At 37.0% G+C, this 17,391-nt stretch overlaps 1 protein-coding gene across 2 annotated transcripts in view; it reads left to right on the forward strand.

The window, feature by feature from the left end:
• SEC24B (SEC24 family member B) overlaps positions 1-17,391 on the forward strand; it is a 94,367-nt gene that overhangs the window by 17,645 nt on the left and 59,331 nt on the right. For both annotated transcript variants that reach the window (XM_011945748.1, XM_011945749.1), the window contains exons 3-4: positions 5,916-6,089; positions 14,110-14,214. In XM_011945748.1, coding sequence (XP_011801138.1) covers positions 5,916-6,089; positions 14,110-14,214 — 279 coding nt within the window. The remainder of the gene's footprint in view (positions 1-5,915; positions 6,090-14,109; positions 14,215-17,391) is intronic.

Consider the following 17,391-nt stretch of genomic DNA (forward strand, 5'->3'; position numbering starts at 1 on the left):
GTTGCATTAGTTGTTAACTTAGGTTGCACTTTTGGCTAGTGTTTAAAAGGTGTCATTTCATTAGGCCATTTAAAAATTTTTAAACTCTCACTGTAGGTGAATCTCTAGTATAGTCAAGTAACCTAGTATAGAATTGTAATAATAAGTACAGGAGCTCTTTTCTAGTTTGAGGTGAAGTTGCCAGAGTATGACTTGGGGATGTAAAGGTGCCCATTTTTGACAGCAGGATGAGTACCAGAACTCCGTAGATTCATTTAAAATAATTTTCTTAATTTGTCTTTAGTGTCTCTTTGTTTTACAAAGTACATACTTTTAAAAATTAGCGAGGTAAGTCTTGTTGCCAAGATGTAGAATTTTGCCAGAAAAATTATTTTGATTATTTTAAATATTTCTTGCTTAATAAGAACCACATCTTGATAGCGTATTATAAAACAGTAGTGTCTGATTAATGCTGTTTTCTGATGCTCAGTTTTATACAAAAGCATTTAAAAAGCTACTTGAGTAAAAATAATAAGCATTTATATAATTCTTCACAGTTGATCTTAGCCAGAAGACCGAGAAGCAGTGTATAATTCTTGAATAAAAGTCCACTACACACATGACACTAAGATATAGTCACTGATAAGTTAATATTTTATCTGTCATCTCTGGTTGGTAATGTGCTTGAGGAAAAGCAGAAGCAAATACCTTGTAGGACAAGATTATTTGGACATAGAAATATAAGTAAGAAATTAGACAACTGCATTGGAAAAATAAAATGCTCGTACAAAATACAAGTAGTGCAGTACAAAAGACTATTTTTAGTTTTGGAAACTTGTGTGATTGCAGAGTTATGGGAATAGCGTAATTTTACTCCCTCACATACTTACTCCTTCAGTTTTTCTAAAGATATTCTTGAACCTTTTTCATCTTTTTTCAACTTTGTGCCCACTACTTGTAAATTTTTCTACGTGTTCTCCCTCTCCAAGCTGAGAAGATGAGATGTTCATCTTTGTGTTCACTTATTTCAGATTCTGGCTTTAGCTGTTACCCCCTCTCCAGAGTATCAGCCTCAATTTCTGCTGGACTATGGCATTTGGATAGGTGAGAGGAATTAATGAAAGGAAAACACATGCCTTGTTCTATATGTAATCAGCAGCCATTAAAAGTTTATAAGCAAAGTGGTGACAGTATCAGATTTGTGTTTCAGAACTTTCTTCTATGAACAGTGTAGTAGATAACTGGAGAAGGAAGAACCTAGAACAGGAAAACCAGCTAGAAAGGAATTATTACAATTATTAGGTGAAGGATAACTTGGACTGGATTCATTTATACAGAAGACAGATGACAAAGATGACCTCAAGGATTTGTTGATATAGTTTATGAAGGAAAAAGAAGAATACAAGATGACTTAAAATTTCTAGCTTGAACAACTTGAGTGGATAGTGATACTATTAACTGAGAATTTATTTAATATCTCCTAGTTTCTAAAGAACTTTTTGCATGATTACTTAAGATAGGGCTTACTTTTACAGGATTATATTAATAAAGGAGTATTCTTTTCAGAGGCCATCTACATACCTAATCCTCAGGTGTGTTATGCATGAAGAAGTGAATTCTAAGTAACTAACAGGAAACTAAAAGAGCTACTAAGAACTAACTAAAGGCCCGGCATGGTGCCTCATCCTGTAATCCCAGCACTTTGGGAGGCTGAGGCAGAAGGATCACTTGAGCCCAGGAGTAAAAGTAAAAAATTAACTGAGGAACTGCCATAATCATCAAAAAAAGAAAATATTTATTCTTGAATCGTGATATCCTTCTCTCAGAAATCACACCTCAGAAACTAAACAGAGCAACAGTGCATTTTGCATAGTCCAGTTTTATGTATTGTTTCTTTTGTCAAATTCCCTTTGTGAAAGGAGCAGCTTCTTGGTTGGCATATTTCTCTGGTCCTTAATGTTGGTAGGCCTTGTCTCCATTCATCCAACAAATACTTGAAAGCTAACTATGTTCCACAAGTTGTTCTAGTGTTGGGAGATAAAATAGTGAGTAAAAACAGTTAGTGCTATCCTCATAAAGTTTGCAGTTCACTTAGAGAAGCACATATCCAAATAAACACAAATGAATGTAACGTTCCTATTACTATTTAAGCATCATGAAGCAACCGTATATGGTACTTGGGAGCATTACTTTAGGTGCATTTAGCCTGTTAGACATGAAGCCTAGGGAAGTCTTCCCTAAGGAGGTGATACTTTAGCTGTAATCTGAAGGATAAAGTCTCCATGTATAAAATTAATTGCAGGTGAAGTAAATGTGTAAATGCAAAAAGGTAAAACTTTTTTTTTTTTTTTTGAGACGGAGTCTCGCTCTGTCGCCCAGGCTGGAGTGCAGTGGCGCGATCTCGGCTCACTGCAAGCTCCGCCCCCCCGGGTTCACGCCATTCTCCTGCCTCAGCCTCCTGAGTAGCTGGGACTACAGGCGCCCGCCACTGTGCCCGGCTAATTTTTTGTATTTTTAGTAGAGACGGGGTTTCACCGTGTTAGCCAGGATGGTCTCGATCTCCTGACCTTGTGATCTGCCTACCTCAGCCTCCCAAAGTGCTGGGATTACAGGCGTGAGCCACCGTGCCTGGCTAACAAGGTAAAACTTTAAAACTTTTCAGAGAAAATACAGGAAACTAACTCTAGAAACTTGGGGTAGGAAAGGAATTTTTAAGCACAATGCACATAATGCTAGCCATAAAGGATAAACATGATAAACTTGACTCATTTCTAATTTAAAACTTTTCTTTATTGAAAGACAACATGAAGAAAAGAAAAACACAAGCTGCAAACTGGGAAAAAATATATATACTTACAGTGTTTACCCAGAATATACAAGTGCTACATAGAAATTAATAAAAGACCAACAACCAAAAGAAAAATACTTGAATAGGCATTGCACAGAAGATTAAATGGAAACATAATCTCATTAATAAACAGTGAAAAGCAAATTAAAACTAGAATGGGATATCATCTTATACCTAGTAACAGATGGGTAAAAACTAGAAAGTCTAACTAAATACCAAGGAATGGTGAGGATGTGGAATAACAGGAAACTCTTAGACACTCTTGGTAGGAGGGTATATTCATTCGTATTTTAGGAAAATTTGGCATTAGTGGATTGAAAATAACCACACCCCACAACACAGCTATCCCTCTTCTATATACTCTAGAGAAGTTCTCCTCAAACTATACGTATGTGTCACCTGGGATCTCATTTAAAATGTAGGTTCTAATTCTCCAGGTCTTTTATGACTTGGCCTAAGATTCTACTTTCTAACAAGCTTCCACATGAGGTGTTGCTAGTCTGTAGACTACACTTTGAATATGAGGGCCATAAAACACCACTTCCTGTTTTAGATGGATGCCTCTTATGGCAAATGATTTTTGTTTGAGCTGCTGGACAAAGAGACTAGTCTGCTCTCTAGGCTCATTTCCTACAGAGCTGTCCCCAGGGCTGAGGGATTCGATATCCCTCCTGCACACCTCCACATATTTGAGCTGTGGCACCTACGTGTAGAAGCTCTGCCTTGGGGAAAGTTGCATGTCTATACCAGGGACAAGTACATGAGTATTCATAGCTGCACTGTTTGTGAAAACAAAAAATTGGAAATAACCTAAAAGTCCATTAATAGCAGAATGAATAAATAAATTATATTCTTCCATCAGACTTCTGAACAGCAGTGAAAATGAAGTAGAGCTGCACTTATTAACATGACTGAATCCCAGGAATGTAGCACAGGAAATACGGAAGCATACCTGCAGTATGTTATTGTTATAAAGTTTACAAAATGAGCAAAAATAATGCCTTGGGATACTTATATGTGTGGTAAACTATTTGAAAACAAAAGCAAAAGGATAATAAACACGACTCAGGAAGGGGCAGGGGAGTGCTTTCTGTGAGGAGCATATTGAGAGCTTCAACAGTATTGAAAATGTTTTATTTTCAAAATTGGATGCTGAGTTCGTGGGTATTTTATTATGCTTTATATATATATATATATACACACATGTGTATCAATACATGTATGTACGTACACATACACCTGATATGATTTCATTGTGTGTTTTTGAGACAGGATCTCCCGCTTTCACCCAGGCTGGAGTGCAGTGGCATGATCTTGGCTCACTGAAACCTTCTCCTGGGTTCAAGCCGTCCTCCCACCTCAGCCTCACCAGTAGCTGAGGACCACAGATGAATTTTTCAGTAGAGTTGGGGTTTTGCCTTGTTGCCCAGGCTGGTCTTAAACTCCTGGGCTCAAGCAATCTGCCCACCTTGACCTCCTAAAGTGCTGGGATTATAGGCATGAGCAACCACGCCTGACCCTAATTTTAGATAATTATATCTTTCTCAGTTTTTACTTGGATACTGTTAAATATTCTTAATCACTGTTTTATGTTGGCAGTTTTAGTGACAATAGCAGTTATCTATTGCTGGTTTAAAATAACAATGATTTATTTTTCTTGGTTCTGTGGGTTTGCTGGGTAGTTCTTCTGAAGGTTTTTCTTGAATTCACTCATGTGAATTCATTTTGCTGGAGGTTTGCGGGACTAGAAGATTCTAAGATGGCTTCACTCACATGTTTAGCAGTTGGTGCAGACTCTTCACTGGGGTGCCTAGGTTTTTCTGTATGTGACTAGACCAGCTTCCCTACGTGATGATCCATGCAGCATTTCAGAGTGGAAAGGTGTAAGCTGCAGTGTCCCTCAAGACTTGAGATCTGGGACTTGTACACTTTTATTTCTGCCCCATACTGTTGATTAAAGCCAGTCACAGGGTTTGTTCTGATTCAGAGGGTAGTAAAATAGACTCCATATTGATGAAAGGAACTGAAAAATATTGTGATGATGTTTTCAATCTTCCACAATGATAGTTTCTCTTCCTACTAAAAATGATGAAGCAGTCAGCGTATTTAGACTACCTTCTTTCCCCGTTCCTCATATGTGCTTATGTTGTTTTTACACTATTAGGACATATAGCACATTTTGTTTTGTCACCATATTCCTATTTGTTTCAGTCCCAGAACTAAGATTGTTTATATAGATACACACACAGTATACAGAGACACACACATGTATATGTGCAGGTGTAAGTATGTAAATTTATTCAACATATCGTGACTGCTCACCAGTAGTCTTTTGCCATAGGTTTTTCAGTTATCTCTTGGTTAGATAATCTTGAAGATTATCTTCAATAACTTACCCAGTATTTCTCAACCAGGGACGATTTTGCCTTCTAGGAGACATTTGGTATTTTGAGCTATCACAAAGACCCACGATGAGTCACGTGCACTTTATTCCAGAAGTTCAACTTCGTGTTATGATTAGGCCCTTACTTAGTTACATGTGAAATAAGGCATCTGATTAGAAACAGCAAATAAGAAGTAGCAGTTTGCAGTGCAAAATGAGATCTGAACTGATACTAGAAGTGTTTATGGAATTCAGAGACCACATTATTGCAGAGTCAAAAACCTCTTCCTCATCTCCTTACCTGAGTCACCATTGCATAGGACAATAATCTGTTCAATAATTAGTATTCATAGAGATCATTAGTAAATAAAAGTTTTTTGAGTTCATTTTAAGAAGGTAAGGAAGATTGTGAAATATTTTAGGAAAATTGTCATTAAAGTTTATTAAAACATTTGATGAGTAATTTTTCAGTTTTTAAAAAATCATTTGTACCACCTTCTTTTCAAGATATACTAGGTAAATGTGATGATACTATTGAAGTTTCTACAAGAACTTCAGATAAACTGTATTTTGTTAGTAATATATATTATTATATGTTATATAATTACATATTATATTATATACATTATATATAGTATATTATATGGAGTAATATATATTAATATATTTCAAGTTTCTGTGGATGAAATAGTTTCTTCTCTTCAGTTGCAGATTCTTTATCCTGTCCTGTTATGCAAAATGTTCAGCCTCCCAAGTCCAGCCCAGTAGTGTCCACCATTTTATCAGGATCCTCATCAACAAGAACACCTCCCACTGCAAATCACCCTGTTGAGCCTGTGACCTCAGTTACACAGCCATCAGAGCTATTACAACAAAAAGGTATTTGAGATATTTATTATCGTATACACACACAGACACACATACGTATTTGAATAGCTGACTTCAAAAAGTTAAACTGTAGGATCCTAATTTATACAAGATATGAAAACAAGTTATTTATAATCTCAATCCAAACACAACTTTTGGAATATTAACTTACGGTGTCTCATATATGTTTTACGTAATTACATACCATTTTGTATTTTGCTTTTCTGTTTATTACACATAGTTTTCATGTATCTATTGAGTCTTTATAGCTCTTTTTATGGCTAATTATTCATTGTGTCAATGTGTAATGGTTTATTTCATTCCTTTGTCATGGGACATTTATTTCTTATTTTTTAAAGGTTATTATAGTTTCTTTTAGGATAAAGTAGCCAAAACTTTATTATTTAGTGACTCTCCATAGCCTATTTATTTCTGTGCTTTTTGTTATTGATAGTAGAAAGTAAGCTTTGACACGATTTTGCAAATGAAAGGGGGTGAAAATGAAATTGTAACCAATACTCTTGCGTCATTGAAGGACTATATGATTTATTGTTTGTTTAATATTCTCCATGTGTTAAGTAAGTAAAAGGTAATAAAATGTGTTGTTTTGACCCTGCTTCCCCACATTGTTTCTTTTGGCAGTTATTTTTTGTTTTTTTTTTTTCTGTCTGGCTAAAATTCCAAAGTATTGATGTTTCAGGTTAATACATGGCATGTTTTATTTGATCAGAGATGATTGAACTGTTTTCAAGAATCTATAGTTTTTATTTCCAGAGCAACCATTGTATTATTTTAGGGGCTATACTCACTATGTAATGACAACTCCTAACCTTGAGTGTGAAGAACCTTCTTATAGGTCTGAAACTGAGAAAAGTAAAAAAGCATGAAAATTCCTAGGGTGATCTCATTGCTTGTATCTGTTGAGTGTCTGTGTGATCAACAGAGACCTTTCTGTCAATTGATCAAATGATACATTACACATTTTCTTACTTAGTTTTTTAGGAAAAGAAACTGCAGCACCAAAGAGTGTCTGTCGATTCTCAGAAAACCAGTGGGTATACTGGAAATTGAATTTAGTTCTTAAAAGTATTTGCCTTCAAAGTGAAGGGCCAGTAGTAGTTTTGTTTATCATGAATCAAAAAAGTTTTTAGGATAGATCAAAGCCCTGACTAAATAAATGGTGTCTTTTCTTGTTTTTCCTCTACATTGGTGACTGCCTTCCATTTCTTAAATGTTTTGCTTTTTTTGGCCTATTACATTGCCCCTGCTGATTTATTTCTTCCTATCATATTTTCTTTTTTTTTTTTGGAGACAGAGTCTTGCTCTGTTGCCCGGGGTGGAGTGCAATGTCACGATCTTGGCTTGCTGCAGTCTCTACCTCCTGAGTTCCAGCGATTCTCCTGCCTCAGCCTCCTGGGTAGCTGGGATTACAGGTGCACGCCACCACGCCCCGCTAATTTTTGTATTTTTAGTAGAGACGGGGTTTTACCATGTTGGCCAGGCTGGTCTCAAACTTTTGACCTCGGGTGATCGGCCTGCCTTAGCCTCCCAAAGTGCTGGGATTACAGGTGTGAGCCACCACGCCCGGCCCCTATCATATTTTCTTTTTGACCATCTTACTGTAAATACCATCCTACCGTCTTTTTATAAATATTATTTTGTAAATGGTTTGCCCACTAAACAATGACAATTATGTTTCTTCTTTTTTCTATTAAAATATATTTTTAAAGTAGAAGAAACTGCCATTTATTGAGCACATACAATATATCAGGTATTTTATATCATTAATTCAAATATTAATCTTATGACATAGATGTTCTTCCTTTTTTACAGATGAGAAAAGTGAGATTGACAGAGGTTAGGTAACTTGCCCAAGACTACAAGTTAATAAGTAGCAAAGCAAAAGATTTTTAACTCAGGTCTCTCTGTCTTTTATTCTTTCTATAAAATAAGGCTGAATTTTTGTTGTCATTGGCTGTTGACAAACTAACTCTTGATTTACCTAAGGTAAGTTTCTTGCTTAAGTAACAGAAAATATACTGGAGACATCTGAATTGTAGTTTTTATTGTTCCGTTTTCATAAGTAGGAGAATGACCTCTTAGTGACTTCTTTGTCTTTGGATAGATCTGGGCTACACAACTTAATTGAGTCAGGGCTACCACATATGGTGGTGTGAATTGTCATTTGCATAAATGAAGCTTCTTCGAATTGTGTAGTGTATCATCTGCATAGTGTTTACTGTGGGCCTGATATAACCTGCTAAAGTGGTTAATACTTAAAAAGAGATTAGCTTTTTTTCTTTCAGCTGCAAAGACACCGTTGCTTAGTTGTTTTCCCAAGACTAAGCATTTTTTATCTGTTTTTAGGGGAGACATCAAATTTTTGTTTGAGTAGCCCCTAAAATTTTTTTCATAAACTACCTACTTGAACATTTTTTAGATTGATATCTAAATTTTTTCATCAAAAATTTAAATACTTGTAGTTATGTAATTTTTAACGTATATGCTGCCTGACTTTTAAAACAGAGATGTTACATTATTCTTTCAAATGTACCCTTTGGAATGATACCTACCATCATCCTTTTGCAAAAAACATGAATAGCCCTTCTTTAACATTTGAAAAGTTTACATTTTTCATTTTTCTCTTTGATGGCATATCTCCTTTCCTTAATGAAATAATAAAATATATTCTTATACTAGAAACTCTTTTATCACTCTGTTGTGCTTTTCCATGACAATAATGTATAAATTGAAATGTTAGAATGTGTTTCATTATCTATGACTTTAAGTCTCTAAATAGTATTTTTTCTTTTGAATGAAGCCATCAATCATTACAACTTTTTCTCTCTTTTTTTTTTTTTTTTTTTTGAGACAGACTCACTCTGTCACCCAGGCTGGAGTGCAGTGGCATGATCTTGGGTCACTGCAACCTCTACCTCCCAGATGCAAGTGATTTTTATGTCTCAGCTTCCTGACTAGCTGGGATTACATGCATGCGCCAACATGCCTGGCTAATTTTTGTGTTTTTAGTAGAGATGGGGTTTCACCATGTTGACCAGGCTGGTCTCAAACTCCTGGCCTCAAGTGATCTGCTTGCCTAGGCCTCCCAAAGTGCTGGAATTACAGGTGTGACCATTGTACCTGGCCAATCACTACAACTTTTACTGTTGGCATAAAATTGGTCAAAACAATGTAAACATCATGCATTTTGGTATTTATCATGAATTTTGGTACATTTTTATTGGAAATACATCTTTAAGTGAAATGAATGGGCTTTCTCCTCTCCCCACTATAGCTTTGTATCTGAGTTGAATATGATTCATTGTTAGAATATGATAATGTTCAGATAAGTTTCATTCTTAGTTTTTATTTTCATACACGTAATTGCTGAGAAACATTGTTCACATAAAGTAGATTAGAATTATATTGGAAGAGTTCTGCTAAAGCAATATCATTCTGTTTTACTTAATTTTGCTTTTACTCTTTTTACCCTTCTGAGTTACATGTCAGAAATTATTGTTTGTTAGATTTTATTTTCCAGGTGATAGTTAACATTATTATTTCACATAGCATTTTGTAATTTGCAAATCCCTTTAACTTTTTCTATCTGTATTACTGTCTCATCAGATGGAACAAGCATGTCATATGTTATCTTCCTTTTATAAGTGAGGAAATTTAAGTTTAGAAAGGTTACGTGTCTTACCTAAAGACCTACAGAGTTGGTAGGAGAGGTACCCAGGCCCATTGCACACCTTTTGCCTTCAAACTCAGTACTTGTTTTAGTCTATCAGCAGTTATTCAAAATATTTTGAATTTTCTTTTACCATGGCCAATATATCTTACCATACTGTTTATTATTTATTTATTTGTTTGTTTGTTTGTTTGTTTGTTTGTTTAGAGACAGGGTCTTGTTCTCTTGCCTGGGCTGGAGTGCAGTGACTCAGCTCACTGCAGCCTTGACCCTTGAGCCTACTGGGGCTCAAGTGATATTCCCACCTCAGCCTCCTGAGTAGCTAAGGCCACAGGCACACACCACCACATCTGACTAATTTTTTAACAAATTACTTGTAGAGATGAAGTCTTACTACGTTGCCCAGGCTGGTCTTGAACTCCCAGGCTCAAGTGGTTCTCCTGCCTTGGCCTCCCAAAGTGCTGAGATTACAGGTGTGAGCCACTGTGCCTGGCTACCATACCCTATAAATGTGTTTTTATCAAAAACAAGCTGTGATATAGGCCATTTATTTTATGGATAATATCTCCGTATAACCTAATTGGCAGAAGCAGTCCTCAAAACATAACAAAGCATATACTACTAAGTACTAACAGATGCACTTGCTGGTAAATATTTTTTTGTTAAAAAGATGTAGAAAGTGTTAAATATTTTATAAAAGATAAAAATTAAGAATTGACTATATTTTATCATGAAAAGGTTGTAAAATATTTTATTGCACATGTCACATTGACTCTGAAATCACAGAATTTTTATCTGTGAGTTTTAGTATATCTTAAAAACACTTGGTAGTCCTAGGAAATACTCCATTTGTTTTTAAAATGATTCCAGCCAGGCATGGTGGCTCACGCCTGTAATCCCAGCACTTTGGGAGGCGAAGGTGGGTGAATCATTTGACGTCAGGAGTTCGAGATACCAGCCTGGCCAACGTGGTGAAACCCTGTCTCTACTAAAAATATAAAAAAAATAGCTGGGCATGGTGGCACACACCTGTAATCCAGCTACTTGGGAGGCTGAGGCAGGAGAATCGCTTGAACTGGGGAGGCAGAGGTTGCAGTGAGCTGAGATCATGCCACTGCACTCCAGCCTGGGCGACAGAATGAGACTCTGTCTTAAAAAAATAAAAAGAAAAATAAAAAATAAGTAAAATAATTAGTAGGACTGAGTGCGCCAGTCAGGTTAGTGGGAGGTTCTTTTTTTTTCTAACAATGTGTCCTAAAAAGAACAGCTGAAAATAATTTTAATTAAATATATACAAAAAGATGTTTTTAAAGTTAGTAATATAGCTCACATTTATTTCATATTTAGTATGTGTCATGCACCATTCTAAGCATTTGAAATACATTAACTCATTTAATCCTTACCACAACCATTTGAGGTTTTACCCCATTTTATAGATAATGTAAGTGAAGAACAGAGGTTAGTAACTTGCTCAAGGACATACCAGTAGTAAGTGATAGAACCTGGAGTTGAACCCAGAGTCCCCAGCTTTATCCACAATGTCATGCTCCTTCTCTGTTCAGTATTTCCTACTGTGTACTTTATATAAGAGGCTTGTATACATTAGAGCAATGTATCATAGTAAGAATTAGGATAAACTAAGGTCGTATGTTTCCTTTGTAAAGTAAAAGAAAGGCTGTCATTAACACGGGCACTTCTTTATGTGGATAAGTTTGAGGAAAGAGAGTATTTATGGGAATCGACATCTGAAAATTGATTTCCTTAAAACCATTCTTTTGTGGGGACCGTTGAAAAGTCTTCTAGTGTGTATACCTAGTTTCCAGTTCAGGAAAGAGAGCAGTTACTCAAAAGTCTGAACTCCTGAATTTAAAAAAGCTAATCTCCACAAGAGACTTGTTCTGTTAAGATTAGTTTGATTTATTCCCGGTATAGCTGTATCTAGAGAACACTGAAGAATATTAAGCAGCACCAAGGATATGTTCTCCTGGAAAGGTTTGCCTGAGGGTACTTTAATGGTAGGTAATTTAAACTAAATGTCCTTTCGAAAATATTGGGACCCTTTGAATAACAGAGTGCTACGTCATGTTAGAGTCCATAAAGTGTTTCATGTTTCTTGGTTTAGTAGATTTATACCTTGGAAGCTCTGGTTAAGATAGAATAAATTATGATATAACATTTCTTTTCCATTTGGTGATGGCAGAGTAGCTACTCGGTGTACATACATTTCTACAGTGAGTTTCAGGCTGAGCTCTGGGAAAGGATGTCATATTTTACCACCTTATATATTTGACCTATGTATCTCATACGTAGATTTTGACTCTTAAAGAGAATCTGAATTAGAGGCACTTCAGGAAGCACTCACGTATCCTAGAATAGATGACTTGGCTGTGAACCCCTTGCCGGCTGTAGCTCCCCATTTGTTGTAGTCTGTATGTGCTATACCCAACCTAGAGCAGAGCGCTTTGCCTGGCTAATTTTTTTTTTTTACTTTTTACAGAGATGGGCATCTCAATATGTTGCCCAGGCTGGTCTTGAACTCCCAGCTTCAAGTGATACTCCTGCCTGCGCCTCCCTGAGTGCTCAAATTATAGACATGAGCCATTGTGCTTGGCTCAAATTTTTGTTTTAATTGGGCTTTTTTGTCAGAAGAATGTGCCACTCTGAATTTGTTTTTGGTATTAAGTTTGTTTCTTGTATTACCTGAACCTATTTTACATTGATTTTTATTTTCCCAGATGAATTTGTGATGCTGCTATTTTACTGATTTTGAAAGATGTTTCAGCAAAGCTAGCAGATTTTTCCATGACTTTTTAGTCATTGTTGAAAGATCAAAGCTTCATTCATCTACAGTTTAACCTTTGCTTCTACCAACTCAAATTTTTTTCTTAATAGCTTTTTTCTTACTCTAGAGAAGTGTTGTTTACCCATGCTAATCAAGTATGCTAGTCACCTGAAAAAAAAATAAAGCGTTAAAGCACTACCATCCATGTGATTTTGTTGAGGCAGGGCTTCATTGTACCCCCAATATTAGGAAATGTTCTTTAAAATCCCCACTATGTTTCTGGGCTTTCTTTTTTCTTTTTTTTTCAAAGTAGAGCTATGAGATTTTCCATACAAGGATGTTTATTCTTATTTATTAAGTGTTCATTTTCTTTTTTTCTTTTTTTTTGAGATGGAGTCTTGCTCTGTCACCAGGCTGGAGTGCAGTGGCATGATCTCTGCTCACTGCTACCTCTGCCGCCCGGCAGAGGCGATTCTCCTGCCTCAGCCTCCCGAGTAGATGGGACTACAGGCGCACGCCACCACGGCCAGCTAATTTTTGTATTTTTAGTAGAGATGGGGTTTCACCAGGATGGTCTCAATCTCTTAACCTCATGATCCACCCGCCTCAACCTGGCAACTGCTGGGATTACAGGCGTGAGCCTCTGCTCCCGGCCTTCTTTTTCTATTAAGATTATTTTATTTTCCCTATTAAAAATTGTATAGATGTTAATTTTTAAAGTCCTGATTCTGCCAGATTGAATAATAGAAATACCCAATTACATTTTTAAAAGGGAAGTAGTATACAGTTACCATTATCAGTTTATTATGCCCTTTTCCACAGAATCTGCCTTCTCTTGATGTATTTCACAAAGGACCAGTCTTAATCACCTGCTTCAGACTCACATGTAGGCAATAGGATGACACTGACATGACTGGCTGTCTCAGAAAATTCAGTTGTCTGTAATTCTCACGCTTGTATGGTCACAGTTAATAAGTCTCCCAGCCCCCCTGTCCCGTCGACCCCCTACTCCCAGAGTATCTACTGTTAGCAGAGAACTATGCCGAATACAGTTTTTTTCTTTAACTGTCATTCTTTTTCTGTTATGGGAACTGAGTTTACCATCAAGGTAACATTAGCAGAAGGAAGGTACCAAGTATGTGTTTTGTGTGCTGTACAAAATCAGTTCACTATGATGATCACTGCCCACCGAAAATGCACAGTCCCAAAGGAAATATATCACAGGGCCATAAGGTCAAAGAAAATAAACATGTATAGAGCTCAGTAAACTTTTCAGAGAGTATTATTGCAGCTTCCTAAATACTAACTGTATTGGACAATACATAATAGATACCTTTTCACACTTAAGCCAGTTCATATTAAAGCTGCTTTTACTAAACTGCTTTGCAGAGATTTTCTAATGGTTCTAGTTTTGATAATAAATTTGCTAATATTAATATGCATGTTGGGATGTTCTTTGCAATGTCAGAATTCTTTCTCACTTTTAATGCAATGTCAAAATTTTATTTCTCATCTTTCCTGTTGGTTTGACTCTTATGTTTGTGCTTTCCACTTTACAGGCATGCAGTATGGTGAATATGTTAATAACCAAGCTAGCTCCGCACCAACTCCCTTGTCATCAACTTCCGATGATGAGGAAGAGGAGGAGGAGGATGAGGAAGCAGGTCTGCTTTAGCTTTACACCAGTTCTTGATCTTTTCCTGCTCAAGTTTTCTTTTTTATTTCTACAGTCTTACTTAGCCTTTTAAAAAAGAGTCTTGGAAGATTTAGCATGATGAACTTACGAGGTTTACATTATAGAAGGTGTGTCACATAAAATGAGGTGTGTGTTTGTTTTGTTTTTCCTCCTTTAGGCATCTTTGCCATATTGTAAATAATAGAATCAGAATACCTCTTTCATGATAGTAGAGTGCATTCTTCTTTCAGAAATGCATTTCCTTCCATGTCACATGCAAAATAATGAGTCCTGACCGAAGCTTTTGGCTGATGATTGCTCTAGCATCGTTTTAGGAATAATGCTTCATTTTCTGCTTTGCATGCTACTTTAGTCTAATCAAAATAAGCCATGTGGATTTTATAATAGGGATAGAGAAATAGGACAGTGTTTTAGTGAGGTCCTTTTGGCTCTTCTTGTCATGTATTTAGAAGGCCCAGAATTTGTAGTTATTTTCCTGCTTCATGAAGTAGTACATATCTTGCTAGTTGAAGAAGTTGTGCATATGGTTATGTGTTGCAAACTGTTTAATATCTTTTTCTGCCTTTAATAGGTAGAACACTGCTAAAAATTAAGCAGTTCAGTTCCTCCATTAATTCTAATACAGGTTGAATATCCTTTATCTGAAATGCTTGGAGCCAGAAATGTTTCAAATTTCAGATTTTTTGAGATTTCAGAATATTTGCTGCAAATACATAGTGAGATAGCTTGAGGATGAGACTCAAGTCTAAATACTAAATTCATTTATGTTTCATATACACCTATACATATAAACTAAAGGTAATTTTGTACTATATGTATTTTTTGTTTTGTTTTGTTTTTTATTTTTGAGACAGAGTCTCACTCTGTCTCCTAGGCTGGAGTGCAGTGGCACAATCATGGCTCACGCCAACCTCCGCCTCCCAGGCTCAAACCATCCTCCTGTCTCAACTCCTATGTAGCTGGGACTGCAGGTCACCCTGCACAGTTAATGTTTGTAGTTTTTGTAGAGATGGGGTTTCATCATGTTGCCCAAACTGGTCTCAAACTCCTGCACACAGGGAATCCACCCACCTCAACCTCCCAAAGTGCTGGGATTACAGGCATGAGCTACCTCACCAGGCTTGTACAATATGTATATATTTTTGAGATGGAGTCTTGCTCTGTTGCCCCGGCTAGAGTGCAGTGGAGTGATCTTGGCTCACTGCAAGCTCCGCCTCCTGGGTTCACACCATTCTCCTGCCTCAGCTTCCCAAGTAGCTGGGACTACAGGTGCCTGCCATCACGCCCGGCTAATTTTTTTTTTTTGTTTTTAGTAGAGATGGGGTTTCACCGTGTTAGCCAGGATGGTCTTGATCTCCTGCCCTCGTAATCTGCCCGCCTCTACCTCCCAAAGTGCTGGGAGTACAGGTGTGAGCCACCGCACCCGGTCTTGTACAATATTTTTAATAATTTTGTACATGATACAGAGTTTTGCCTGTGACTTGTCGTATGAGGTCAGGTGTGGAATTTTCCACTTGTGGTGTCATGTCAGCCCTCATAAAATTTTGGACTTTGGAGCATTTTAGGATTTTGGATTTTCACATTAGGGATGTTCAATGTATAGTTTAAGACTGAACCAATAAGTGGTGATCTTTCAAGTTATTATATGTGACCATAATTCTCCTGTTCTAAATGGGAAGATCTATTCTACAATCATTTTAACAAAAAGTTTCTATTTCTTGTGCATTTAAAAATATGTAAATCATTATATGCAACTCGAGGGGATAAAAATTGGGAGTGGTGGAAAATAATCTTTCTTACTCTAGATATGTAAGTACCCATCTTGTGTTTCTGAAATTTTTTTGTAATTTTAAATTTTTACAAAATTTCAAACTCACAGAAGTGTAAAAGAACCCCTCATGTACACTTTACCCAGATAAACCATTTTTGCCACACTTGCTTTATCATTCTTTATCAATATATTTTTCTATACCATTTGCAAGTAAATTGGAGACATCATGAACTTTACCGCTAATACTTTATTTATATTTGCTAATCATAAGGTTGGTGTCTTACATAGCCAAAATACAGTTATCAAGAAATTGAGCATTGATGCAATAATATCTGATAACACAGTTCATTGTCAAATCTCAGTTGTCTTTTTTTTTTTTTTTTTTTGAGGCGGAGTCTCGCTCTGTCGCCCAGGCTGGAGTGCAGTGGCCAGATCTCAGCTCACTGCAAGCTCCGCCTCCTGGGTTTACGCCATTCTCCTGCCTCAGCCTCCCGAGTAGCTGGGACTACAGGCGCCCGCCACTTCGCCCGGCTAGTTTTTTGTATTTTTTTTAAGTAGAGACGGGATTTCACCGTGTTAGCCAGGACGGTCTCGATCTTCTGACCTCGTGATCCGCCCGCCTCGGCCTCCCAAAGTGCTGGGATTACAGGCTTGAGCCACCGCGCCCGGCCCTCAGTTGTGTTAAGTAGATCTTTTATAACTATTTTCATGGTCCAGGATCCAATCTGGATCATGCGTTGAATTTAGCTGTCATGTTGGAGTTCTTCAGTCTCCAACAGTTCATTAGCCTTTCTCTTTCCTTGCCTTAACATTTTCAAAGAGTACAGACCAGTTATTTTGTAAAATGTTCCCCTATGTGGGTTTATCTGAGGTTTCCTCGTGATTAAATTCAGATCATGCATTTTTCGGAGGATTACCACTAAAGCAATATTGTGTTCTCAGTGCATCCTATTTGAGGCATATTTGTTCTCATATTGATGAGGTTAACTTTTATTATTTGAATAAGGTGGTATCTGCCAGGTTTCTCCACCATAAAGTTACTATTTTTCGCTGTTAAAATTAATAAGTAATTTGTGGGGAGATTCTTTGAGACTATGTAAATGTTCTGTTCTCCAAAAAAGAAAAAAAAAAGAGAGATCAGAAAGATTTGGCGGCTAGGTGCAGTGGCTCATGCTTGTAATCGCAGCACTTTGGAAGGCCGAGGCAGGTAGATCACCTGAGGTCAGGAGTTTGAGACCAATGTGGCCAAAATGGTGAAACTCTGTCTCTACTAAAAATACAAAAATTAGCCAGGTGTAGTGGCGCACGCCCATAGTCCCCGCTACTCTGGAGGCTGAGGCAGGAGAATCGCTTGAACTGGGGAGGCAGAGGTTG

The sequence above is a fragment of the Colobus angolensis genome, unplaced genomic scaffold (genome assembly GCF_000951035.1).
Source record: "Colobus angolensis palliatus isolate OR3802 unplaced genomic scaffold, Cang.pa_1.0 Scaffold244, whole genome shotgun sequence".
NCBI classification, from domain to species: domain Eukaryota; kingdom Metazoa; phylum Chordata; class Mammalia; order Primates; family Cercopithecidae; genus Colobus; species Colobus angolensis.